Raw genomic sequence first — 25,556 nt, 5'->3', positions numbered from 1 at the left:
TGATGCGATATTGCAGAGTGTTTTGTGGCGTTCCGATCGCTAATCTGTCATGTGTTTGCCGACGCGTGTCCTCAGGGTGCAGCGGCTTACCCGGAGAACGAAGACCAGCAGCAGCGGCTGAGGGAGGCCGCCGAGGGGCTCCGCGTGGCCACCAACGCCGCCGCCCAGAACGCCATCAAGAAGAAGCTCATCAACAGGCTGGAGGTCAGCAGAGAAACTGCAACTGGAACAGTCTCAAAGCGGAAAAGTGCCACTTCCTCCAGAAAGTGCCGTGAGGGAATGAAACATTAAACACACCAGGGATCTAAACGCAAGAAAACACGGCGTCCGAAAGCGAACGCCAATTCTAAATGTCACCGTCTCTAAATATTTTGAGACGCTTTATCAGCATCTACAAAGCACCAGAGACGGCAGCAGAGCTCGGCTAATATGTGTGATTTTTCACTATTTAAATGTCAAGCTTTTTATCCTGTCAAGTTTGGGCTTTTACTGCTTCATGACTCTCATTTGGACTCAGTTTGATGCCATTTTGAAACAAAATATTCAACTCAGTTGAAGGATTGTGCAATTTTTACACTTTCACAGTTGAACTGACAAGGTTTCTCCTTGATGTCCAATTTATAAAAGACCAGTAAACAGCTAAACTGTGTTTTTTGGCATTTATTTTTGCAACTTATTCTACCAGAAGCTTGTTATCTGTTTGATTGATGTAAAGAGACCCAGACCCAGGTAGGAAAGAAAAAAAAATCTAGCTATTAGTCATGTTTTAATGACTTATTCTATTCTGCAGCTTCATTAGCATGCTCCTCTATGCAGAACCCAAAAGCTGAAAAGGCATCAGAGTGATTCACAGAATGAGAATTAATCTATTTTGCCTGGATTTTTGTGTCTATTTTTCATACCTCAGAATGCTGCCAAGCAAGCTGCGGCTGCAGCCACACAGACCATCGCCGCTGCTCAGAACGCCGCCGCCTCCAACAAGAACACAGCTGCTCACCAGCAGCTGGTGCAGAGCTGCAAGGTGAGGATCGGCGCCGACAGCGGGTGGCGGGGACCAATTTGCTCTTTGATGTTCTGCATTTTTATGGATCCCGTCTTATTTTTCACCCTTAAATGCATCATTGAAGCTGCGTAAATCACTGCTTATACCCTCATGGAGACGCTTTCATATCGGTTGTGTAAAACATTGTGCATATGAAGCCGTCGCTCAGATCTCGTGTGTGTTTATGTGTGTATTTGTGTTTATGTGCATAGGCAGTGGCAGACCACATCCCACAGCTGGTTCAGGGAGTGCGCGGCAGTCAGGCCAAACCGGAGGACCTCAGTGCGCAGCTCGCCCTCATCATCGCCAGTCAGAACTTCCTACAGGTGCGGCATGTTCTCACCGTACCGGTTCTCCCCTCCGGTCGCAGAAGGCATCATTAGATGGGCCTATATTCACACTGAGCCACTTCCTGTCTGCACTGGGAACTGGGATGGATGTATAAATAGTGTTGCAGCCATGTGGGGACCCATTAAAAATAGGCTTGTAACCTCTTTCTGGTGTTAAAAGCCAGTTGGTGTGATGGTTGTGTGTGTGTGTGTTTAATATTTCAGTTACCTTTAGAGCTCCACAGTGACTGCTTAAATGTCACCACATAAAAAAGTCCATTGTCTAGAGAAATACTTTGTGAAAAGGAAAAGCATATATTTTATTGGGTATATTTTTCTCGAGGGTGAAAGTTTCTCCTCTCTTTGCTCCTCGCCGCAGCCCGGCAGTAAGATGGTGACCTCGGCCAAGTCGTCTGTTCCCACAGTGACGGATCAGGCTGCAGCCATGCAACTGGGTCAGTGTGCCAAGAACTTGGCCACCTGCCTGGCTGAGCTGAGGACGTCTGCACAGAAGGTAGAACAGGGGCGCTCAGGGGAAGCCGTGCATGTGGCAGTGCCTTCGTGAAATCACTTCATTTGAAGATCTGAATTACCTGCAGGAGCCAAGATTGAGTTAATACACTTTGATCCTTCCACTCTAAATAATATGATGCAGTTTTAACATGAAAGGATCACTGCCCACAGAATAATAACAAAAAAAAAAACCTGCATAGTTTTTTTATTTTTAAATGCAAGTGGCGTGTTTGCTGTGCCTTCCAGGCTCACGAGGCTTGCGGCCCCATGGAGATCGACTCTGCGCTGACTGCTATCCAGACTCTGAGAAGCGAGCTGCAGGACGCCAAGCAGGCTGCTGCCAGTGCTCAGCTGAAACCCCTACCTGGAGAATCGGTGAGAAACGCTGTGACCCCGTCAGACTCACCCGTTCTCTCAAAACCAGGTTCTCCCAGGACAAAGTACAGATACCTTTAAGGTGTTTCTTCCCTTCTCTGTAGCTGGAGAAATGCGCCCAGGACCTCGGCAGCACGTCCAAGTCTGTGGGATCGTCGATGGCTCAGCTGCTCACATGTGCTGCGCAGGGAAACGAACACTACACAGGTTAGTACCGCTGCCTCTGCTCGAGAATTAGGATCATTAAATCTCCTTCATTCATCTGTGACAAATGCTGGAAACTAAAAACTGAAGTTTGCAGAAAGTGAACATTTGAAGATTGGACAACCTTTCTGTAAAAGTGACACTTTCTTTGAAATATGTCTGGACTCCTTTTATCAACCATCAACCCGACAGCCACCTTGAGCACCAGTTCAGTTTTTATGTTTTCATCACCCTTCAACATTCATCTTAAAAAAGAAAAAAAAAAGGAGCATATCTTTTGTCCCAGAGTACTGGAGGAGAAACGCTCCCGCCGTCTGGAGCCTATTTTCTGTGAAGTAATCTAGTTAAGTGTAGAATGATATGGCGTCTTCCCATTTGCTTTCTCCCATCCAGCTGATGGATTGTAGATGAGGTGTCACATTTCTTATGAGACGCTTGCCTGTGAGACAAACGCCCTCCTTGCCCCCGTCTCTGTTTTGCTTCTTGCAGCACATTTGTCACAACAAATGAATGACTTGGTACACAGTAAACAAACCTGCCGTCAGCTTTTGTGATTTGAAAATGAGCGCAAATGTCTCCTGGATTGTTGTATATTTTTGAATGTTGATGTCTTCCTGTAATTGTTCTCTACTTTGATCCTTATCCGGCGTGCAGGGATAGCAGCCAGAGAGACGGCTCAGGCCCTGAAAACTCTGGCCCAGGCAGCTCGTGGCGTCGCCGCCTCCACCACCGACCCCAAGGCGGCGGCCGCCATGCTGGACTCGGCTCGAGACGTCATGGAGGGCTCGGCGCTGCTCATTCACGAAGCCAAACAGGCGCTGATTTCTCCCGGAGACGCCGAGAGCCAGCAGAGGCTGGCGCAGGTGAGGCGTTTCAGGATCGCTCGAGGATGTGAAGTCTATTATTCTCAGTGCCACTCACTCACCGACGCCAGAAAGGTTCCGTCCAGCCGTCGTCTTTGTGTCAGGCTGCAGCACCTGCGCTCTAGTAACTGCATCAAATGTTCATGCAAAAGCAATTTGGGATTTTGACAAAGAAAATACACTTTAAGATCATTTTCACTGGACTTTGCAAGTGCTGGATAACTTAGGGCGTTTGTAACCACATCATCTCCAAGCTGCAGCCACTCCTTGTGACCTTGGTTCGTTCAGTTTTAGTGTCTTAGTTTGGTTTGAGATTGTCCTCAATTTTCCTGGTGTCAGAACCGATCTCATCATCTGTCCATCTTCTCTACTGCTTTATCCAATTCAGTCTGAACCTGACTGCAGTGGTGTGTGGGTGAAGGCAGGTTACACCCTGGACAGGTCACCACTTCATCACAGCAAACACACAGACACACAGACACACAGAGACACACAGAGACACACAGAGACACACAGAGACACACAGAGACACACAGAGACACACAGAGACACACAGAGACACACAGAGACACACAGACACACACAGACACACACACACACACATACGTGCCCAAACCCAGACTGGAGCTAACCTCTAGTAATCCCGTGGGTGTTATTTCAACTTTATTAAACACACAATTCTTAATTTAAAATCAAACAACAAGTCTAAGAATGAAGACTTTAGTTGTTCTTATATTTCAGACGTTGATTCTGCTGTACTTTACTGAAAAGTGATGTGAGTCTCAGACTGAACTCTGAATCTGTAAGAAGTTACATTAACAGCTAAATAATGTTACAGTTTTGAACAACAGCCTCATCTCCTTTGCTCAATGTGCTTCTTTCTGTATTCAGCTCAGTGTTTTTATAAGTACGCATAACTGGTTAGAAAAAAATTGCTACAGAAATACAACAACATTAGTGAGGAACTTCAAAATGGACATGATCACACATTTGTAAGAAAAGTGTCTTAACTATTTATGCCCTATTCAATAAATTATGCAATAACAATGCTTAGAAATTAATACGATAACTACAAAACACTAATAATAATGCTGCTACTATTTTACTTTGCAAAGTAATTTATTATACAAAACATGCTAATAAGCCTTACAGTTTTTATGAGGTCTAGTTTGGGAGATGTAACTTTGACCAGAGCGAGGGTCATGAAATATTCATCCTCACTGTTACAGTCTCACCAACAAGTTGATTCACAAGGACATGTATGAAAAAATGATACTAATTTGATGAATAAAACTACGTTATATTAATAAAGTTCATGTACGCCTCTGAACTACATTTATTAAAGCAACATGCATCATTTTTTTCCCCACCTTAAGCTTGATGTAATTGTGCAGTGATTTACAGAGTGATGGGAGTTGACAGCTGGCTCACATATGTTTAAAATGACCTTCCCTCTGCTTTCACTTTAGGTAAAGTGGTGTGTTCTGCATGTGGCCTCAGTTCTGCTGACTGGTCTTTAATCATGTCGCATTTTACTTTCGCTCTCATGTATTTCATGAGATTTGTGAAATCCACCCAAACATGTTGTTTGATATTTGTCAACAATGCATTTGCACCGTGGTGACCTCAGCTGGTCGGGTTTTCTTCATGAATGTCTGTGATTCCTTCTTCCCGCTCCTCCCGGCCGCCTGCGCTCATACATGTGACCCGCCGTGCTTTCCCCCCTGCTGTGTTCCAGGTGGCCAAGGCCGTCTCTCATTCCCTGAATAACTGCGTCAACTGTCTGCCCGGCCAGAAGGACGTGGACATGGCTCTGAAAAGCATCGGGGAAGCCAGCAAGAAGCTGCTCATAGAGACTGTGAGTCGGACAAGTGACTCATCACAGCTTTTTCTTTAATGTTCACAGTAAAAAAAAAATCCATGATTCACGTTATTATAACAGTTTATCAAGGTATTCCTTCAACGCATGATCTGTTTGAAGGAAAAAATCTATGTAGTTCTGTCCAATATCACACACTTGTTGTTCTGTTTGTCTTCATTAAATCGTTAAGTCCTGCAACATCATTAATACAACCTCCCTTGGAGTCAGACGCGGCTGAAATATATTTTCAGTGATGTGCATTCCTTCAGAGCCCTGTGATAAAAGAAATTAAATGAGATCTTAAACAATATACTTGTACACCCTGAGATAAGTAAGTGACTAAATCACAAGTTGGACAGCGTGAAATTAAACATCCTCCAGGAAAGTTCTCACCTTGTAAACACTCATAAAGAACAGACGCACCTTTTTCCTCTGGTCTTAATGAGTTAAATGATGATTCCAACATCGAGTCGGATTGTCTCTGTTTGACGTACCTGCTTTTCGGCCCTCTCCTCTTTGTGTCGATGTTCAGATCCCTCCAGCCTCCAAGTCTTTCCAGGAGGCCCAGAGCGAGCTGAACCAAACGGCGGCAGACTTGAACCAGTCGGCGGGCGAGGTGGTGCACGCCTCCCGAGGCTCCAGCAGCCAGCTGGCCGTGGCCTCCGGGAAGTTCAGCCAGGACTTCGATGAGTTCCTGGACGCGGGTATCGAAATGGCCGGGCACACTCAGGTTGGTTTTTCCTAGACCTAATAACCATGTGAACCGGTTGTTACGTTTTTCATGTGCTGATTGCTTATTTCATGTGTTGTTTCAGAAAAAGGACGACCAGGTTCAGGTGATTGGGAACTTGAAGAACATCTCCATGGCCTCCAGCAAGCTGCTGCTGGCAGCTAAGAGTCTGTCTGTGGACCCAGCGGCCGCCAACGCCAAGAACCTGCTCGCTGCCGCTGCAAGGTACCGCGGATGGTGCCCTTATCTTACCCCCTCAATGACTCTCAATGAACCTCTGAAGAGATGGTTTTCCAATAAGGTCCACAACGTATAATTAAATGACAGATTACTGTCAAAAAGCAAAAGGATTTTGCTCCACTATAAAGAAAAACAGAGGCTGTAAATGTGCCTTGCTGACACAGAACGTCGATATGTCGTGATGCTTCTGGGCTAATATGGCTCCAGTTGTTGTTTAAAATAACAGTTTGAGTCTCAACAACCATCATGACCAATGCTGATGATTCTAATCAAAGTCAGGTTTGTTGTGGCATTCCCATGATCAGCTGAACGCACTGAGACATCTGCTCACCGTGAAAGACATTTATTGAGGGCTTTAATGTGGCTCATTACAGCTGCCAACCTCAGAAAACAGCAACAAAACCGCACAGCCCGGTGACGTTTTATGAAACTCCTAAATAAAAGAAGTTCTGTTTACTGATGTATTACTGCTGCCGGCAAATGCAACGATTCCCAACCACATGTGCTCCCGCGACACCAGTATTCTGACAGGCGGCTTTAAGGATCGGTGTGATATTAAAAGCTGTTGATTTCTTGATTTCAGAGCAGTGACTGACAGCATCAACCAGCTGATCACGCTGTGCACACAACAGGCTCCCGGCCAGAAGGAATGTGACAACGCCCTGCGAGAGCTGGAGGTAAACACGACTTCACCGGCGTGCGGTGGAATGAGAACACCTGCGTTAAGATGTGTGAAACTGTAAACCCGAGAAATGTTACCCGTGATCTCACCTCCGAGAAAGTTTTTCGTCAAGCTCTCTTTGAAGCTCTCGCTGCCTCTTGGTCTCACAGGCAGTCAGAGGAATGCTGGACAATCCCAACGAACCAGTCAGCGACCTCTCCTACTTTGACTGCATCGAGAGCGTGATGGAGAACTCCAAAGTACGAGCACACACACACTCGCACAAATACACACACTCTCGTGATCATCCTAAGCGTTCCTTCTTCTCCTCTCTGCGCCCCGTTCAGGTCCTGGGAGAGTCCATGGCTGGTATTTCTCAGAACTGTAAGACCGGAGATGTGCCTGCGTTCGGGGACTGCGTGGGCTCGGCCTCTAAAGCGCTGTGTGGCCTCACTGAGGCTGCAGGACAGGTGGGGCTCACATAGGAGACTCTCTGTGGCCCCGCTTTGTCGAGAGGCTTGACCCAGATGGTTTCGGTTCGCTTCTTTTTCCACAGGCGTCCTATTTGGTGGGCGTGTCTGATCCCAACAGTCAGGCTGGACACCAGGGGTTGGTCGATCCCATCCAATTTGCAAAAGCTAATCAGGCAATCCAGATGGCCTGTCAAAACCTTGTAGACCCGGAAAGCAGCCCCTCCCAGGTGCACACACACACACACACACACACACACACACACACACACACACACACACACACACACACACACACACACACACACACACACACACACACACACACACACACACACACACACACACGCGCACACGCACAGACGACTCTATGTATACACCTACTGTAGGTGTTTGTTATATTAGGTATCTCCATTGCTGACCTGAAGTTTAGTAACGATCGTCCCATAATCACTAAGTTTCTGACATTGTGTTTATGTCCAACAGCAATGGTGAGTGACTCATATTTTACATGAGTTTGTCATTAGTCGATTCGTAGCCTGAAGGGAAACTATATGTTTCAGAAAATACTTAAAGGTGCATTAAGGAGTTTTACAACCTTAAAAATACTTATTTTCCACCATAAATATGTTACACATTTTTAATGATGTGTACAATGTGCCCTGACATATTCATTACAAGTACCTCTAACAGCGCTAAATTGTCACTTGAAAGCTGCAGTGCCGGTCCGGCACCAGCATTTTTTTGGGGAGAATTTGAAAGGAATGACGTAATGCGCGCTCCGGCTGGTTAGGTTTCATTATGTCCGCCATTACTCCGCCAGATGCTTAGTGAGCAACAACTGAGCAGGATCTTCCAGAAAGTAAGAAAAGACTGGCTTCTAGCACTGCCACAACTCCAGCACAGACTCCACCAGGTAAAAGAAACTTAAATCTTACTTGAGCGCTTCTAAACGAGCGAAGACGGAGTCCCCCTCTTCCGTGCACGGGAGCCACAGGGACGAGTTTTTCACTAAGGCCCAAGGCCTGCAGGGGGCGCTGTTTTGCATAAAACGTGCAAACTCCTTAAGGCACCTTTAAGATCTCAAAACTATCTCATGTCTTTGTCCATTAAAATAAAATTAAAAAAATGCTGTTCAAACTTCACAGTTCACTAGTTTCTGTAAACATAAGACCGAGGTAATCAACGTTTCATCACTGCAGCATTTCTTGTCACAACTTCATTTTTACCCAGAATATCCTTCGCTCATTTCCCTTTCGGTTTCGTGTCATTGGACAGGTGCTCTCTGCAGCCACCATTGTTGCTAAGCACACCTCGGCACTGTGCAACGCCTGCCGTCTGGCGTCCTCCAAGACGACCAACCCGGTTGCCAAGAGGCACTTTGTCCAGTCTGCCAAGGAGGTGGCGAACAGCACTGCCAACTTGGTCAAAACCATCAAGGTAGGATTACAGACTCAGTCCTTTGTTTTTGCACATCATTATATGATTGTAAATTTAACATCCAGACTGAAGACTTCACTTCTCCAAACTGCATAATAAAAGATTATATACATTTTCAAATCAGCATGCCATCTCTTCCACTACTGTTTTCATCTCGAGTCTTGGGTTTGATAAAGTAAATAAGCTCTCTTTAAGTATTCTTATGCTTGTTGATGTTCTGACTCGCAGGCTTTGGATGGGGATTTCTCAGAGGAGAACAGGAACAGGTGTCGAGTCGCCACGGCTCCACTGATAGAGGCTGTTGAGAACCTGACAACGTTTGCTTCTAACCCAGAGTTTGCCAGTGTCCCGGCTCAAATCAGCAACGAGGTTCGCCTCCCTCACCATCCCGATGGCGTTGTTTACTAAGAAGCCTAATCCTGAATATATATAATTATATCATCTGCAAAAAAGAATAATAGTTGTAGAAAGCAAATCTGTCCACAGTTGGTCTGAACATCAGCTTGTTCTTGTGCAGGGCTCTGCGGCGCAGGAGCCCATCCTCCAGTCGGCACGCTCCATGCTGGACAGCTCTACCCACCTTCTCAGAACTGCTCGCTCATTGGTCATTAACCCCAAGGACCCGCCCACCTGGTCCGTTCTGGCTGGTCACTCCCGCACCGTCTCCGACTCCATCAAGAGTCTCATCACAGCCATCCGGTCAGTCAACCCAGACTTTAGGAATTTTGACAAATGGATTTGAAACGTGACAGAGAATGAATATATGCAATAAAATTGCTTTTCAGATTTAGTTGGGTTGCATGAAAGCCACGTGAAAACTACACTGCTCTTCACTCTTGTGTTGCTTTAAGAAAGGATGCCAAGACAGTATTTTCTCGGCATTAGCGTTGCAGTCGTTACATCTCTTGTGTTTAGTATCTTATGGCTTTTTTTGGTCGTCACTACTATCCGCTACTAAATACTCTCAAATTTTTCTTTCTGTCTTTATTACACCACACTTCACAATAACACTGTCAGTGCAGGTATTTTAATTATTTGTCAAAAATGTTTGCACTGAGTGTCAGCAAATTAAAGTTTTTCCTTTAGAACCAACCATTTTGCTTTAACACTCTCATTCTCTGACATTTCATGATACATATTGATTATTGTAGAAGCTTTAATGAAATCCAAATATGGAGTTTACTTACTCTAATTTGGCTTTGTAGAGGTAATACTCCTTTCTCAAAGGTCAAAATGAAGTTAACAGAAACTGGTTAGCTAAATCTAAAAGCTAAACACAGGGAATCACCTTGACATTTCTTTTATTTTCTACCTTTTTTACACCTCAGGAGCCTTAAGTACACATTGATACAGTCGTCAGGATTAAGGAAGGTGAAGATTCAGAGCTGAGTTTGTAAAGTTAGGTATCAGTACTGCGATACAGCTCTTTCTCTCCTCTGTTTACATTTCAAAGGGTGCTCAAATCTGCACCCTGGGGTGACCTGTGCTTGTTCGCATACATCAACGGTTTACAGGTTTAATCGCCTTTTTCACGCCGTTTGCTACCTGACCTTGGTCGGAGGGAAATTGATGCCTGTGAGGGACTGATTCCACTCGGAGTCAAAGGCACTGAATGCAAAGTTTTCCCTCCGTTTCAGAACATTTGCACATTTGCATTCACTCCCTGCCAGCTGAGCATCACTTTCCCTCCTGATGTCCTTATCTCGGTTTAGCTTTTCAGACTGCTAATGCTGTACCGGGACTGTGACGCCCATCATTAATAGATATACCATAGTGCCAAAGAAAACAAATAGTCATGATCTCCATCTCGCAAAACCTGACCTCCCAACTCTGTTAGTCTCTTTACACACAAAGATGAGGTTTACATTCAGCGTGGCACTTTGCATAGAAATGGGTGTTCTCGGTAGTTTACGCTGCCTGTGAGGCAGGATTCACAGATGAGTCAGAGGGTTCGAGCTAATTTGGTTGCCCAGCTTGATCTCCCCGTGCACTGACCAGAGCCTGCAGGCTCCACTGCAGCAGATCCAGCCTCAGCAGCAGTAAACCCAGCAATCCACCAGAAGAGATGTTTCAAACCACATCCTGAAATCCGTCTGTGTTTAATAACTCTCCCTCATGTTAGCGTTTGCTCCTCTTCGCTCCCTTCCTGTATGTAACGTTTCCTCTGCTCATCACTCATTTTTATATCCAACCTTTATAGCTTTGTGTTTCTAATGTTTTCCTGCTCTCATTTTCTTCTCAGGGACAAGGCCCCGGGCCAGCGGGAGTGTGACTCGTCAATTGATAACATCAACAAATGTATCCGGGACATTGAGCAGGCCTCTCTGGCAACCGTCAGCCAGAACTTACCCAGCAGGGATGATATCTCACTGGAGGTAAGCAACCGTTGATGATGAAGCAATGTTTTCCTCAGATAGTGCAGCCATGTTATGTTTTATTTGCCCTTACAAGCTTGTCCTTGTCAGCTTTTGTTGTTTTTTTCTCCATATTTTTAGGTAGTTTGTTCATTTTTTATGCTCTGGTTCCATCGTTCTTGTTAGTTGTGCCTCTTGTTTTGTTAACATTATATAATTTAAGTTCCTCTTAGATCACATACAGTTCATTTAACAGACAGCAGGAATTAAAAAAAAAGATTCATTTAAATGTAAATGTTTGTTTTAGAAGTAGTTTTTTCCAGTGCAGTTTGGATTTTTTGGATCGTTGGTTTTTTTGCATGTCTAAAAAGACCTTTGTATAAATGCAACCTCTGTCTTCAGTAAAGTATGATCAAAAGAGGAATTTGTTTTCATTTTCTCTCCTCAGGCTCTGCAGGAGCAACTTACGTCCACCGTGCAGGAAATTGGCCACTTAATTGACCCGGTTTCCACTGCTGCCAGGGGCGAAGCTTCCCAACTAGGACACAAGGTATATAGGACATGGACTTAATTACAATCATCCAGTCGCTGTGGAGCAACAGCGTGACACTTTTTAGCATTAACACCCAGTAACAGCTGGAATCTTTCATAGCTTTTGTTCCCGAGCATTAAATCTAATTTATTACTCTGACAATCATCAATGATTACATAAATGCTCAACAAAAGGTTTCAGTCTATTTATGTACTGTTCAATCAGCTCTCTCTGTTCAGTTTTGTCACATTGGTACCAATTTCAACATCTGGTAAACAAAATAAGCATAAAACACATGGAAAAATATAATGAGCAGTATCTAGCCATCCTCTCAGCAGGAGAGACGCTTAAATCTGTTTAATAACCTGAAAAATTGGTTCCATTGAGGAAATATTCAAAGCCGCTTTTTGATTAAAATGAAACTGTTTTATAAGTACTTGATGGTGATAGTCTGCTTGATTTAAGCTTTTATTCTTCTTTTTTCCTCTGCTTTCTCATTTTTTGATGATAATTGCCATTAAAACATTTTGCCTCAGGTGACTCAGCTGGCGGGTTACTTCGAGCCCCTCATCACGGCGTCTGTGGGCGTGGCCTCGAAGCTGAAGGACCACCAGCAGCAGATGACTTTCCTGGACCAGACCAAGACCCTGGCCGAGTCCGCCCTGCAGATGCTCTACGCCGCCAAGGAGGGGGGAGGAAACCCGAAGGCAAGGCCGTTTTCCCGCTGCGCCCTCATGCTCCGTGGGCTTTGCTTAAATTGTTCCAAAGCTCCCGCACTCACACAGATTACCTCCCAGTGAATCATCTGTGTGCACATTCATTATCGGTAATGCGTGCGTCCGCTGTGCCACGCTCCGCAGGCGTCCCATACCCACGATGCCATCGCAGAGGCGGCTCAGCTGATGAAAGAGGCGGTGGACGACATTATGGTGACACTGAACGAGGCGGCCAGTGAGGTGGGGATGGTGGGAGGAATGGTGGAGTCCATCGCGGACGCCATGGCCAAGGTGGGTGCTGCATGACTGAACAGGATTAGAAACCACTGAAGGGAATCGGCATGAATGATTGGTTGAAAACAGTTTTAATTTCTGGCTGATGCACAGGGAGTAACCAAAGTTTCTGCCTCTCTGATGTTTTAAATGCATTTTCACCGCTTTAGCAGTAACTGAGTGACGTCCTTTCCTCGGGCAAATAATTAATTTTGTCCGGGGACTCTTCAGTTCCCCGGAGAGAGGCTCTCTTCTGAGGTGAGCAGCCACAAAAACCTTCAAAGGGAAACTGTCCAGGAGGTATTTTGACCCCTTGGTCGTCTCCAGCTGTTGTGCTCTCAGCTGAGGGTGATTCAGACCAGCTTCCCATCCAGATGTGCCCACTTTAACTCTTGGTTAATATTTGGATTTTCACCACCATCTGCCCCAGCTCCCCAGCAGCTGGTTACTGTTGGGTCCATCTAATCCGTCTTCATTTGTGTTTAGAGACAGTATGGCCGCATCGCCAGTAATAGGATCATGTGAGTTTATCCTAAGATGATCAGGACCCCCTGTAGCGTGAAGGGGCCGTCGCATTTATCCCTATTCTGTGATGCAAACTGCCAGTGTCCATTTGACTGAAGCAGTAACTGTTATAATCGTAGTGCATCGCATAGCTTGTGTGGGAGGATGTTAGAAAAGTAACTTCATGGAGAGTGCTAGAGGCAACAAAACATAAGCTTCAAATATGTCTTTCAATGTTAATCTTATTATATTAAGTCAAAGATTAACATATTAATCCAAATCAAAAGCCACTGATGTAGAGGAAAATCGACTGGAGACGCAAAACTTTCCTGGCTCTGAGTCAGAATGGTTGTCTTTTCAATTAGCAGCCGGAATATTAGCACATAAATACGAAACCAAGCAAGAAAATGTGTTTTTATCTCAAGCGCACACAGACAGACGCGTCGGTTAATTATTTTTGCTTCTCACCCACCGGAGTGAGAAAAAAACGGCAAAGGTGGAAAAGGTCCCTGAGAACTGTGGGTTTATCAGAGGACGGCGGCGGCGACACATCGGGAACGCTCCATGAAAACGGTGGCATGTTGACCATGCAGGTGTCAGTCAGTGCACTTGAATAAATGGGGATAATCCCTTCCCATAATCCATCAGCGTAATGCTCTCTCTCCACTGTGGTTTGATTGGAGGTGATTTCAGAGGCTCCTCTGAGGAACTTATCCTGGGTCGCAGACTCCGAGGTGTTGCACCGCTCAGCAAGAGCGAACATCCTGTACTTGTGATATTGGGGATTCATTTCAGCAGCAGCGGGCTTTTCCCACTTGGCACCGTCTGTGCTTTCACGTCACATGTGTTGAACACCAATGCAGGAGAAATGCTGAAAATATGTTTCACAGCAAGCTGGCGTGTTTTTTTTTTCCCCCTTTTCTCGTTGATGTTATGTAAAAAGCTGTAATTACAGAGTAGATCCGGTGGATAATTTATAATGAGGGTTTATCGTTCACGCTGCTTTTATTGAATATCAAATTGCATCAGTGCTGGTTTACAGACGCCTGCACATCTTGTGGAGTTGGTATAATTGAAAGGTACATTAGATTTCACATGTCATTGTAGCCCAATGATTAATTCTTTTCACATCTGAAGATGTTCGTACCTGCTGTGAAGGACAAACCACTCAAGCCTAAACTGAAGATTGCGGGGACGCTTCCGCGGTTTGTGTGTCTTTCTGTAGCTGGATGAAGGAACGCCGCCTGCACCCGAAGGCTCTTTTGTGGATTACCAGACCAATATGGTGAGGCACTCCAAGGCTATCGCCGTCACTGCTCAGGAAATGGTAAGTCTGTTAGCTCATTTTGGAAATGGACTAAAACTACACTTTGTTCTCGCCTCAGTTGTTTGCAATTGTTAATCCAAGCTGATCATGAACAGCAGCTGGTAGGAGTAGTAGGATGAATGTGAATATTTTGGCATTCCAGAACAATTACTGGACTGACATTGAGTCTGTGTTTATCCCCTCAGATGACCAAATCAGTCACATGTCCAGATGATTTGGGATGCCTGGCCTCTCAGGTCACTGTGGACTACGGCCAGCTGGCCGTTCAGGGCCGACTGGCTGCCCACACAGCGGAGCCAGAAGAGGTGAGGAGGCCACCCAGAGACATTCAGATGTTACTCATTAAACTGCTACATCAAGCCCGGATCGTTTCTTTATTCCTAATACTTCTCGGAGTCACACTGCCAACCTGACTTCAGTTTCTGAGCTCTGTCTGAGTCGGCCATCACTCAGTAACCTTTTCTTATGCTTTGCGTGTTTGTTTTCCACAGATCGGTTTTCAGATTAAGAACCGAGTACAGGAGCTTGGTCATGGCTGTATCTTCCTGGTCCAGAAGGCCGGCGCTCTGCAGATCACCCCGTCCGACAGCTTCACCAAGCGAGAGCTCATTGAATGTGCTCGAGCGGTCACAGAGAAGGTAACATCCTGCATTCTCAACATTACCATAACCACAGTGCTGCAAAGTAGTATTTGTCACATTTTTACTATCTCCTCTTTCTTTGACTTGTGGATTAAAACAAGTGATTTCAGAGCTCAATGCAATCAATCAAATTTTTAGTTAACATTTTAATTTAAGTGCGACTGCCATCAAACTCCAGTGTCTGCAGCCCTGTAGAGAGCTGCACGCACAGAAGAAAACCATGAACATAGCGGCTCACGTCGCCTCGTCTGTAGCAATTTTGAAGTTGCTGCGCAATCAGAGGTTACAAAGTTATGACAGAATGACGAAGGAAAAGTGAAAGTATGGAACACAAATTCTAAAATGCCCTGTATGGGAACAGAGGCTGCTGCGCTCTGTGTTGGATATCAGTGTGAATGCAGAGTTGTAACAACTTAAAAAAAGAATAGAGAAATAGTCCCTTCATTGCCAAAAGTCGCATACTGTGGTCATCCAGATGTATTAAACACAAATTGAATTATTTCAAGCCTTATCAGTCTTACTTATTATGATTTAATCTTGTAAGTCATAAAAATCAAAATTATAGTATTTAAATTTATTAAAGAAGCCACTATGTTTTTTTTGTAGCCAGCAGCTATGCAATTAGAATAATAAAAAAAAAAAATTGGAAAGTTTTTAGCTCTTATGAAAAGAATTGACAATTAACTTCTAGTTATCTTTCTATTTTTTAATTCTCCTATTAATTTTTTAAGTTTTTTCAGGCCGTAAAGAGGAAAGTTCACCATATAAATGAATATGATTGATTTACATTTCAATATGTCATTTTCTATACTTGTCCATGAAATTCACCGTGTTTCATATAATTAATTTTCGGTGAGATTCTAACTTTTCACAGTATTAATTTCCAACAAGTCAAGTGTCTGTGCCTGATTTGTATTCAAAACGAGCGGCTAAATGTCAGCGCAACATTTTTAGCTGCTGCTCAGAAACCTGTGAGGAAAGTTTGGCGTGTACTCATTTCACTAAGTGAATGCTAACGCTGTTTTTTTTTTTTTTTTGCTGTGTCAACTTGATATTTGATGTCAAAGCTAATTTTCAAATAGGTTTTTGATATTGTTTTGGCTTCTCTGGAAATAGCATTTTTCAGATAAATACTACACAAGGACAATCTTTGAATCAAACTTGCTGTGAGTCGATTGCTTTCCTCCTCTTTTTACATGATGCGTGCATCAGTATTTCAAGCCGCCACAATATAATAACACTGCTGTTAACTCTCAGACCTCTATGTGGTTGTTAACTTACAAGCCAGAGTTGAAATTTATTTAAGCGTCGCCGCTTTTAGGCAAACAAAGGTGTGGGGCGGAAAAAAAAAACACAAGCACAGTTTCACCTGCGTGATTACGGGGTGTGGTGTGTGTTTGTGTTTGTCTCCGTCCGCAGGTGTCTTTGGTGCTCTCGGCCCTGCAGGCAGGAAACAAAGGCACTCAGGCGTGCATCACTGCAGCCAGCGCCGTGTCCGGCATCATCGCCGATCTGGACACCACCATCATGTTCGCCTCCGCCGGCACGCTCAATGCGGAGAACGACGAGTCCTTCGCCGACCACAGGTCAGAGCCGGAAATGTAAAGAAGCGGGTTTATAAACCAGTGCGGGACCTGACTGGAGAGAGAACGCCGCCCTGTGGCTATCATCAGTCCTCAAGTGACAAAATGACATTTTAGTGAAACGGAGAGTAAATGTCCAGATTCAGCAACTTAGCTCTGCTGTCTCTTTTGGTTTGTGGTGGGTCTTTAATATCAGAGTTTATGTGTTTTCATTTGTTAAATTGTATTTTACGGTATATATGACTGTATGAAACACTCATGTGTGACATGCTGGTGAATCTCGCCTGGGATTCGGTAGTCCTCCTGTGGAAGTCCTGGGATCGCTGTAATTACTAGTACTTTGACACAGATCTATATTGGTCTTCTTTTTGGTCGTCTTAGAATTTCTCAGATGTCATAAATGGTCTGTGATTATGAGAAGATCACATGCCAAACCCTGTCAAGCAGCCACAGCACCAGAATTTAAAGGCTGAAGCGGAAAAGCGGAGCGGTGGTATCAGAGCGAGATTAAAGAGGAACAGAATCACGTCGTCTCAAATTATGTCAAACGGCTTCCCCCAAAAAATCAAACTTTACAGCAGCTACTGATAATCTCCTTCATCAGCTTTGAAAATAAATCAAGCTTGATTTGTTACATAACCTTACCTGCCTTCCCTTGTGTTTGCACTTTGATGAAGAAATGGCTTTGATAAGAATAGAGTGTAACGGCGCGCATTACATTTAATGGCCGCCGTTCCCACACATTTTAATTTTAACTGCACTCAGACGACAGTTCATCTTCGAGACAGTGCATTACTTTCGTCTCGGGGATGTTTTATGGCTTTTAAAGCTCTGGTGATGGATGTTTTTTTGAACTCCTGTTCTTCGCTCTTCATCTCCACGTTTTCTCACCGTTAGGGAAAACATTTTGAAGACGGCCAAGGCTCTGGTGGAAGACACCAAGATGCTGGTGTCCGGTGCAGCTTCCGGTCAGGACAAGCTGGCTCAGGCCGCCCAGTCTTCTGCCAAAACCATCACCCAGCTGACAGATGTGGTCAAACTGGGAGCTGCCAGCATTGGCTCAGACGATCCCGAGACGCAGGTGAGCCGGCCTCAGTTTCCTCACCCTCAGAGTTGACTTTGTTGTATTAACTGCACCTCTCACCAAGAGAAGCCACTTGTACCCTGATGTTGAGTAGTTACTGGGTGTCCTCATGTGCTCTTGCTAGGTGGTTCTGATAAACGCTGTTAAAGATGTGGCCAAAGCGCTGGCCGAGCTCATCAGTGCCACCAAGTGTGCTGCTGGCAAGGCAGCGGATGATCCATCCATGTACCAGCTGAAGAGTGCAGCCAAGGTAAGAGGTTTCAGCCGGCAAGAACTGCAACTATCTCAGTTCATTAATAAAAAAAAAAAAAAAAAAAACCCTGCTGAGATGGGAGAGACGGCACATCTGCATGCAGGTTATGTTGTATGCAGACATAGAGAAGATCCTCTCTCTGAGGCCGGAGGAGTCAGCTGCTGCAGCACTCCTGCTGCAATCATGTAAATTAGAGCACTGATGACAGCTGCTCTTCACTAATGTAGAAGCACAGGATGTTCGGGATAGCAGGAAGCTGGGATATGTCTCAGCTGAGATAAATCAGCTGAATCCTCCTCTCCAACACATACCAAGTTTAAATTTTCAAGCACACAGTTGACATTTCAGCGACAACACAGCTGACTGCTCATTATCACCCGGAGCTGTTAAGTTAAGAGAAAAGTCACTTCACAGTCAGCCGCAGGACTCTCGATGATAACCACATGCCTCAAGTGCAGCTTTAGGTGCAAATAAAATCTTGGAAACCTTTTTAGGCAGCAGACTTTCTGGCCTGTGTGTGCTGGGTGCCCCCTGGTGTTAAATGTTGTGTATTACACCCTCCAGTGCACGTGGCATGTCAGATTGTAGATTTTAACTTTGTCTCAATGTTGCAAAATATGTTAATTTGTAATCTAATTCTAAATCACATAAAATGTGATTGTAAGAAATATTTAATTCGTGAAGCTTCTGTTTGGTTCGTGTTGATGATGGAAATTTCCTCTGCACAGGTGATGGTGACCAACGTGACGTCGCTGCTGAAGACGGTCAAGGCCGTGGAGGACGAAGCCACCCGGGGCACCAGAGCGCTGGAGGCCACGATCGAGTGCATCAAACAGGAAATGGCGGTGAGAATGAGCCCAGAGCCATTTGTCACCATGAGCGTCACGAGGCTTACACGCGTCTCATTAACGAATACTGATGAGCAACGCTTCGCAAATGAATAAAAATGTTCCTGCGCTCGCGCGGTAATCACTCATAAATGGATTTGCCACTCTGGAGACAGTTTTTAATCAGCGCCTGAATCATATTTGCGGTCTGCCGCTCCTTTGTCATCCGCAGCTGTTTCAGTCCAAGGATGCGCCCAACAAGGCGACCACACCTGAGGAGTTCATTCGCATGACTAAGGGCATCACCATAGCAACTGCCAAAGCAGTGGCTGCTGGGAACTCGGCCCGCCAGGAGGACATCATCCATACAGCCAACCTGAGCCGCAAAGCCATTTCGGACATGCTCACCACGTGCAAGGTGCCGACTTCTACATGTGTGCTCCGTTGGTTTTCCTGCATTCTGTCAAAGTCTGACTGGAAATCGCTTTTAAAACCGTGAAACCTTGAGTCAGACGCTTTGAAACATGCAGCTTTCCCTCCTGAATACCCACATTGATTTATTTACACCTTTGTCGGTGTGCTCGTGGCTTTCAGCAAGCTGCCTACCATCCAGAGGTGAGCGAGGAGGTGAAGAACAGAGCGCTGATGTTCGGATCCGAGTGTACAACCGGATACATCGAGCTGCTGGAGCAAGTACTAATGGTAAGGTGTAGGACGTTTTCAGAAACTTTAGCACTCACCTGTATGTTGAAAATTACTCAAGTTGTGCTTTAAAGCTGGTTTATGTTGCTTTTTCTTTTTTTTAAGTATGAAATAGCGGAAAAATGTGATTATGTGTTGGGAAGTGCAGCATTTATGTTTGTTGTATGGCAGGCTTTCTCCTGATTTTGATCTCTCTCTCTCGCGATACACGCTGTCTGAGCCCTACAAATTGAGTGTGTGTGTGTGTAGGTCTTGCAGAAACCCACTGCAGAGCAGAAGCAGCAGCTCGCCGCCTGCTCCAAACGAGTGGCAGGAGCCGTCACAGAGCTCATCCAGACCGCCGAGGCCATGAAAGGTAATGACTCGCTCACACACTTTCACGGCGTTATATGTGACCAATTCACACAGGAACCGTACCGTTCTATTGACGCCTCCGACTAAACCCTGTCTCCCCTGTAGGGGTGAATTGAATTTAGAAGAGAATACAGTTGTCACGCTCCATGTAACAGAGAGTTAGAGAACTTCCTTTAATCAATCTGTTGGTAATACCCCTATCCCCCTTCTTTTGCCACAGACGGAGGTAAGTTAGCACTGACTTCATTTCACCGGTTTGGAGCCGTTCATCACCTTCTCTCCTCACAGCTAACATGGATGTTTTTCATCTCATCACATCCAGCTGCTGCTCTCTGGCTTCTCCGGTTCACAGCCAATCCATCACGCTTTGTTTTTACGTTCCGTCTCGTTTCATTGATTTCACTCCATCTTCATTGCAGTGAATGGCAGTTTGTGGCGTCCATCCGCTATGCATGGGATGTAAAGACGTGTGGCACTCTTCTTCTGTTTTCTGTTTTTGCACTGTTGAGGATTTTTTTTTTTGTGTGTGTGTTCACCGCGTGCGGCATGTTTTTTTCTGTTGGCACAGTGCATTTTGAAGTGATACTAAAATCTAGTTTTCCTCATAGAAGTCTTAATGATGTGTTTGCACGCGTGCCACAGGTTCGGAGTGGGTGGACCCCGAGGACCCCACAGTCATCGCAGAGACGGAGCTGCTCGGCGCGGCGGCGTCCATCGAAGCGGCGGCGAAGAAGCTGGAGCAGCTCAAACCCCGAGCCAAGCCCAAGGTACGTGACTGTATGATGGATAATTCAGCGAAGAGGTGAAACACACCATGATTTATTTGCAGGATTGTTGCCAGTGGGGCAGTGGAGTTGTTTTTTATGGGTTTCATATATCAAATGTTTCAAAAGAGAATTTTTGATTAGTAATTACTGTATTTACGGAAGTTAAAATCAAGAATAAACACTATTTCAAGAATGTTTTTTTTATTTTTTTTATTATATAAATGGGTCAAGCACAGTTTTCCTTTGTTGAATTGTTGGTCAGTTTCTGGTAATGAGAAAACTGACTCTTTACCGAAGAAATTGTGTAAAAATATCTTGATTTTGAGTTTTTTAGCATTAATGCATCAGTCTGTAAGCCTAAAAACTGAAACAATTGTTGAACTTTGTAAAAAAAAAATCTAAACAGAGTGAGGGGCTAAATGACCAGTAATTACAACCTTAAATTAGAAATTGTGACGTTAAGATCTGTTATTTTTGACAACAATTAATTTAAAGAATGTGACTATTTGAAGCTCAAACAGGATTCTGCTGTTTTGAAATCTTTTTTTTAATCTAACGCTACACTTGTACACTCACATCTAATGTAGTTTCCCCTGACTAAATAAAACAATACAACAGTACGGTATCTCAACCATTAAAGAATATCTAACCTTCCTAATCTTTTCAGAAGGTTATATTTCACTACGTCGAATGCATTTCCTCTTTGGTAACACTGAGGTCACTGTCATAACAATGACATTTTTTATTCTTGGATTTTTTTAAGTTTATATATAATAAATGTGGAAATAAATAAAAACAAGAGCGTTGCAGTGGCATTCATATTTTTGGAGCTGCACTAGCAGATATAAAGTCATTTTAGACAGATTTCTCCACCCAGAGAAAGTAATCCACCCAGAGTTTTGTTGCCTTTGATCAGATATCTGGAAGACACAATGTAGGCAGAACTATATATTAGATATATGCACATATTTCTTTTATGAAAATCAATTTTTGTCTTTCTGTGGTTGAAGTTTTGGTGTGAATGTAAAGATTTAGTGTCTTTTCACACTAACTGATACCGTACGTCTTGTTTTGTGACATTCCCAGAAAAGGTGCTCTGTGTGTGTTTTAAAAACGACCCATGAGAGCTTCTTTATTAACCCGAGTTGTTTATTTTTGTCACATTTATTTAAAACTCATGTCCGTCCATGTCCTGCCCTTGAGTTTTATCTCTGTAGTCGTTTCCGGTCTCCATTCCTCCCATGAAAAAAACTCTGCAAGTCAGCTGACCATGACACACAGTCCTCCGTCATATCTCACTGTTCCAGACACTTTCATGTTGACCATTAATTCCCCTCATTTTTTTTTTCCTCCACCAAACCATCTGTTCATCTGTGCTTCTTGTAGCTTCAGCCTGTCCCAGTCTCTGTCCTCTAGCTCCCAGTTAAACCTCCCGCCCGCCCTCCCTCCTCCTCCCCTGCCCGCCCCCACCACCGGAGGCCTTCTCTGCAGGGCTCTGTCTGATATGTTTGATATATTAGGTTGTTATACAGTCCCAACTATATATCAAACATATTCCTACAGTGTCCCGCTCTGTCTACAGACTTGTGGTATGAATGTATTTCTGTGTGGAAAGTGTTTGTGTGAACAGACAGAGAGCGGTGTGGCTGGACGTCTTAATGCAGTCGCGTTTCTAATGTGGTTGTGTTGAACTTCTTATCAGTCATTGTAGTTTTAACAAGAAGTGCTTTGTGGAACTTTGTGGGGAAAAAAAGAGACAAATTTAGTGCATTCATTCTATTTTTTAAACGGAAGTAAAATCAATATAAGATAATTCAACACTTCATCCTGGTTTAATGAGCGTTCAGTATGCATGGGAGAAATGCAAATTAACTGCCTTAGTTACAGAAAAAAAGCTACAATTCAGAAGGCATATTTTTTTTCGTCACTTGCTTTTTTTCCTCATTCTATTAAAAAAAACAAGCAGAATATCCAGAATTACACATCTTCATCAGGAGGTAGATCTTGGAGGGACTGATCAGTACAAAAGCTTCAGTCTTTAAAGTTGACATCTTTTCTATTATAAGCCACGTGGTGATTCTCTTTATCCGAGTTGGAATTCTTCATCTTGAGCTAACGGACTGGTCTTTTCGTCCCTCAGCAAGCGGACGAGACGCTGAACTTTGAGGAGCAGATCCTGGAGGCGGCCAAGTCCATCGCGGCGGCCACCAGCGCGCTGGTCAAATCGGCCTCGGCTGCCCAGAGAGAGCTGGTGGCTCAGGGGAAAGTGGGCCTGATCCCCGCCAACGCCGTGGACGACGGACAGTGGTCCCAGGGACTCATCTCCGCCGTGAGTGTTGCGCCGCAGCCGCGTCTCACCCTCGCTGTATTTATTCATCAATCCACACGTCACGTCTCGATTGGTTCTCAGGCTCGTATGGTGGCGGCGGCGACAAGCAGCCTGTGCGAGGCGGCCAACGCCTCGGTGCAGGGCCACGCCAGCGAGGAGAAGCTCATCTCTTCGGCCAAGCAGGTGGCGGCGTCCACCGCCCAGCTGCTGGTGGCCTGTAAAGTGAAGGCCGATCAGGACTCGGAGGCCATGAGGAGACTACAGGTACACACACTGGTGGCGTTTGTTTTTTTGGCTTCAAAATGTGATCATTGTGATTTGGAGACGGGCGGTGCTGGAAGTTTGTCTTTCCGTGTCGTTCTGTAGATTGCTGGAAACGCAGTGAAGAAGGCGTCAGACAATCTGGTGCGGGCGGCTCAGAAGGCAGCGTTTGACAAAGCGGATGAAGACAACGTGGTGGTCAAGACTAAGTTTGTGGGAGGAATCGCTCAGGTAATCCTCCGTTAAAGCAGCATTTAATATACTTCCCGAGAGAGGCATGTTGTTCCGTTACTTTCTTGGTTTGTTTCTACAAGCTTAACAGTTCTGCACTGCCTTTGCTGCTGATTGTTGTTTAATGTGTTCTCAGAAGTTTTTCTCCTGATTGTGTAAAACAGCAAGTAACAGATTTCCTCTCCGTCCGTCCAGATCATTGCGGCCCAGGAGGAGATGCTGAGGAAGGAGAGGGAGCTGGAAGAAGCCAGGAAGAAGCTGGCCCAGATCAGGCAGCAGCAGTACAAGTTCCTACCCAGTGAACTGCGAGAGGACAGCAACTAACGGCTGCACATGCCCAACCCGATGTGACGAGCACGTCCCTGTTCGTGTCCATACGTGCGTCCTCCTCACGGCGCACCTGGACGGGCATGTGCCCCACTTGAGCAAATGTATGTGACTGATTTGAAAGAGCAGGTCTGCAGTGAACACCAATGTACGTCTGATATCGGAAAGATCCGTTAACAAGCAAGTTTGAGATACTACTGTGTGGAACTGACTACTTCCTGTGGTGAACTCGGCTGAAGAACGCTCTCGCGTCGTCATTAAAACGACTTCGATTCAAACCCGAATGTGACAAGCTTGGGACAAATAGCACAACCTCTTACGCTCTGGCGTTTGTCCATAAGCAGTGCTTCTTTCTTTTGTTTACCAATTTGCAGCTCCAGTGCATAAAAATTAAGAATTGATTGTATTGCTGTTCTTGTCACACAGTCATATAACTGCAGCGTCATTCTATTGGCAAAAAAAAAAGAAAAAGCTTTTCAGGTCGGTACTTGGACATCTTTATGAATGTTGGCCTTTATGCTTCGATTTGGCACCTTAACGTCTGTCTGACTCATGTAAATCACCAAGAAATGTCTTGATTTTAATTCAGAGGCCATTAACCCCAAACTGGAGGGGAGGATTTTACATATTGGTGTTTCTTGGACCATAATGTAAATTTCAGTGAGAAAAAAAAAAAAAAGTGGTGTTTTGGGGAAATCTTCATTGAATGTAGAGAGCTATCAAAGCATCTTATTTTTGAAATATATTTTAATGCTGACATCTGGTGGCTCTACAAGCATAATGTCTCTGTTACATGAAGCAAACTTCTTTTATTTAACGCCCTTCATTACAGGTGTCATTGTGTTCACTCACTGCTACAGTAACACAATGTTTTACGTTTCATTACCATGTGAATGTTTACCGATTTACCACTGCATACAAACATAGAAGGAATATTTATTACTTCTGGGTATTTGTTTTGTTTTTTGTTTTTAGCAAAGAACAGTCAGAAATAGTCTCACTTTAATTGCTACCACTAAGACAAGCTTGAGTGATTTATTGTTTTTTCATTTCAGATGTATAGAAGACACAGTTGGATCATGATGCAATAAGCTAGATGGTGCTTTAGGGGGCAGTATTGGTTTTCTTTACACCGTTCAAATATAACAGTAATAATCCAGGAGAGGATGCCATTGGGCGCTTTTTTTTACTCAGTGTTTTGTCAATTAGCTCCTACATCGTGTAAGTTACAAATAACTGGAATAAACCAATTCTTTGAATCACCTCGTCCAGTTTAACACAGTGCAGTGCCATCTCCTGTTGTCCGATGATCGCTACATTGCAGATTTACATTGGTCCAAAATCCACTAAAATCACTGATGGCATTTTGCAGCAGCATTTAATCACTGCCTGGAACTGATTTGTGTTCATTTGCGTCCAATTATGCAACATCAAGAAGCATCAAGATTCAAAATCGGAGACCACGACGGCAATAAGTTAATTTCAATAAATAGTGACAGTGTGAGTAAACTGAAGGTGAAGCATCTGCAGCATTAATCACTGCAGCCGACTTTCTCCTTTCCTGGGTGCTCTGTGCAACTTGACTGGATATGCTACTCTCTGCAATAGAAGAACCTTTTTGTTTCCTGAGTTGGATTGTAACGTGTTTCCTTCCCTTGTCTTACTCTGCAGGCTGTGTTTCAATATTAAACTACAGTATATTGTAAGGTTAGGTCCTGCTGTGAAAATGCATGGCTTTGTGCTTCAGACCTCCAGTTATGAAC

The 25,556-nt window shown here is 44.5% G+C and overlaps 1 protein-coding gene across 2 annotated transcripts in view; it reads left to right on the top strand.

Annotated features, from left to right (window-relative positions):
• Positions 1–24,245, top strand: part of tln2a (talin 2a) — a 94,407-nt gene extending 70,162 nt beyond the window's left edge. Inside the window, exons 23-59 of one of the 2 annotated variants that reach the window (XM_030090055.1) lie at positions 76–204; positions 908–1,021; positions 1,255–1,368; positions 1,751–1,885; positions 2,131–2,259; positions 2,364–2,466; positions 3,118–3,326; positions 5,065–5,184; positions 5,720–5,917; positions 6,003–6,142; positions 6,741–6,834; positions 6,989–7,078; positions 7,166–7,288; positions 7,375–7,518; positions 8,567–8,728; positions 8,957–9,097; positions 9,246–9,427; positions 10,971–11,103; positions 11,531–11,632; positions 12,151–12,321; positions 12,475–12,621; positions 14,333–14,434; positions 14,620–14,739; positions 14,926–15,072; positions 16,495–16,661; positions 17,556–17,739; positions 17,867–17,992; positions 18,724–18,840; positions 19,055–19,240; positions 19,417–19,524; positions 19,774–19,879; positions 20,099–20,104; positions 20,521–20,645; positions 22,786–22,974; positions 23,056–23,238; positions 23,341–23,466; positions 23,662–24,245. In XM_030090055.1, the coding sequence (XP_029945915.1) occupies positions 76–204; positions 908–1,021; positions 1,255–1,368; positions 1,751–1,885; positions 2,131–2,259; positions 2,364–2,466; positions 3,118–3,326; positions 5,065–5,184; positions 5,720–5,917; positions 6,003–6,142; positions 6,741–6,834; positions 6,989–7,078; positions 7,166–7,288; positions 7,375–7,518; positions 8,567–8,728; positions 8,957–9,097; positions 9,246–9,427; positions 10,971–11,103; positions 11,531–11,632; positions 12,151–12,321; positions 12,475–12,621; positions 14,333–14,434; positions 14,620–14,739; positions 14,926–15,072; positions 16,495–16,661; positions 17,556–17,739; positions 17,867–17,992; positions 18,724–18,840; positions 19,055–19,240; positions 19,417–19,524; positions 19,774–19,879; positions 20,099–20,104; positions 20,521–20,645; positions 22,786–22,974; positions 23,056–23,238; positions 23,341–23,466; positions 23,662–23,790 (5,001 nt within the window). In that variant the 3' untranslated portion in view covers positions 23,791–24,245. The remainder of the gene's footprint in view (positions 1–75; positions 205–907; positions 1,022–1,254; positions 1,369–1,750; positions 1,886–2,130; positions 2,260–2,363; positions 2,467–3,117; positions 3,327–5,064; positions 5,185–5,719; positions 5,918–6,002; positions 6,143–6,740; positions 6,835–6,988; positions 7,079–7,165; positions 7,289–7,374; positions 7,519–8,566; positions 8,729–8,956; positions 9,098–9,245; positions 9,428–10,970; positions 11,104–11,530; positions 11,633–12,150; positions 12,322–12,474; positions 12,622–14,332; positions 14,435–14,619; positions 14,740–14,925; positions 15,073–16,494; positions 16,662–17,555; positions 17,740–17,866; positions 17,993–18,723; positions 18,841–19,054; positions 19,241–19,416; positions 19,525–19,773; positions 19,880–20,098; positions 20,105–20,520; positions 20,646–22,785; positions 22,975–23,055; positions 23,239–23,340; positions 23,467–23,661) is intronic. The other variant, XM_030090063.1, reaches the window with a different exon arrangement.
• Positions 24,246–25,556: the final 1,311 nt, after the last annotated feature.

The sequence above is a fragment of the Salarias fasciatus genome, chromosome 1 (assembly GCF_902148845.1).
Source record: "Salarias fasciatus chromosome 1, fSalaFa1.1, whole genome shotgun sequence".
In the NCBI taxonomy this organism is placed as follows: domain Eukaryota; kingdom Metazoa; phylum Chordata; class Actinopteri; order Blenniiformes; family Blenniidae; genus Salarias; species Salarias fasciatus.
Note: the sequence above shows the minus strand (reverse complement) of the source record. Positions and strands in the feature narration are given on the sequence as shown.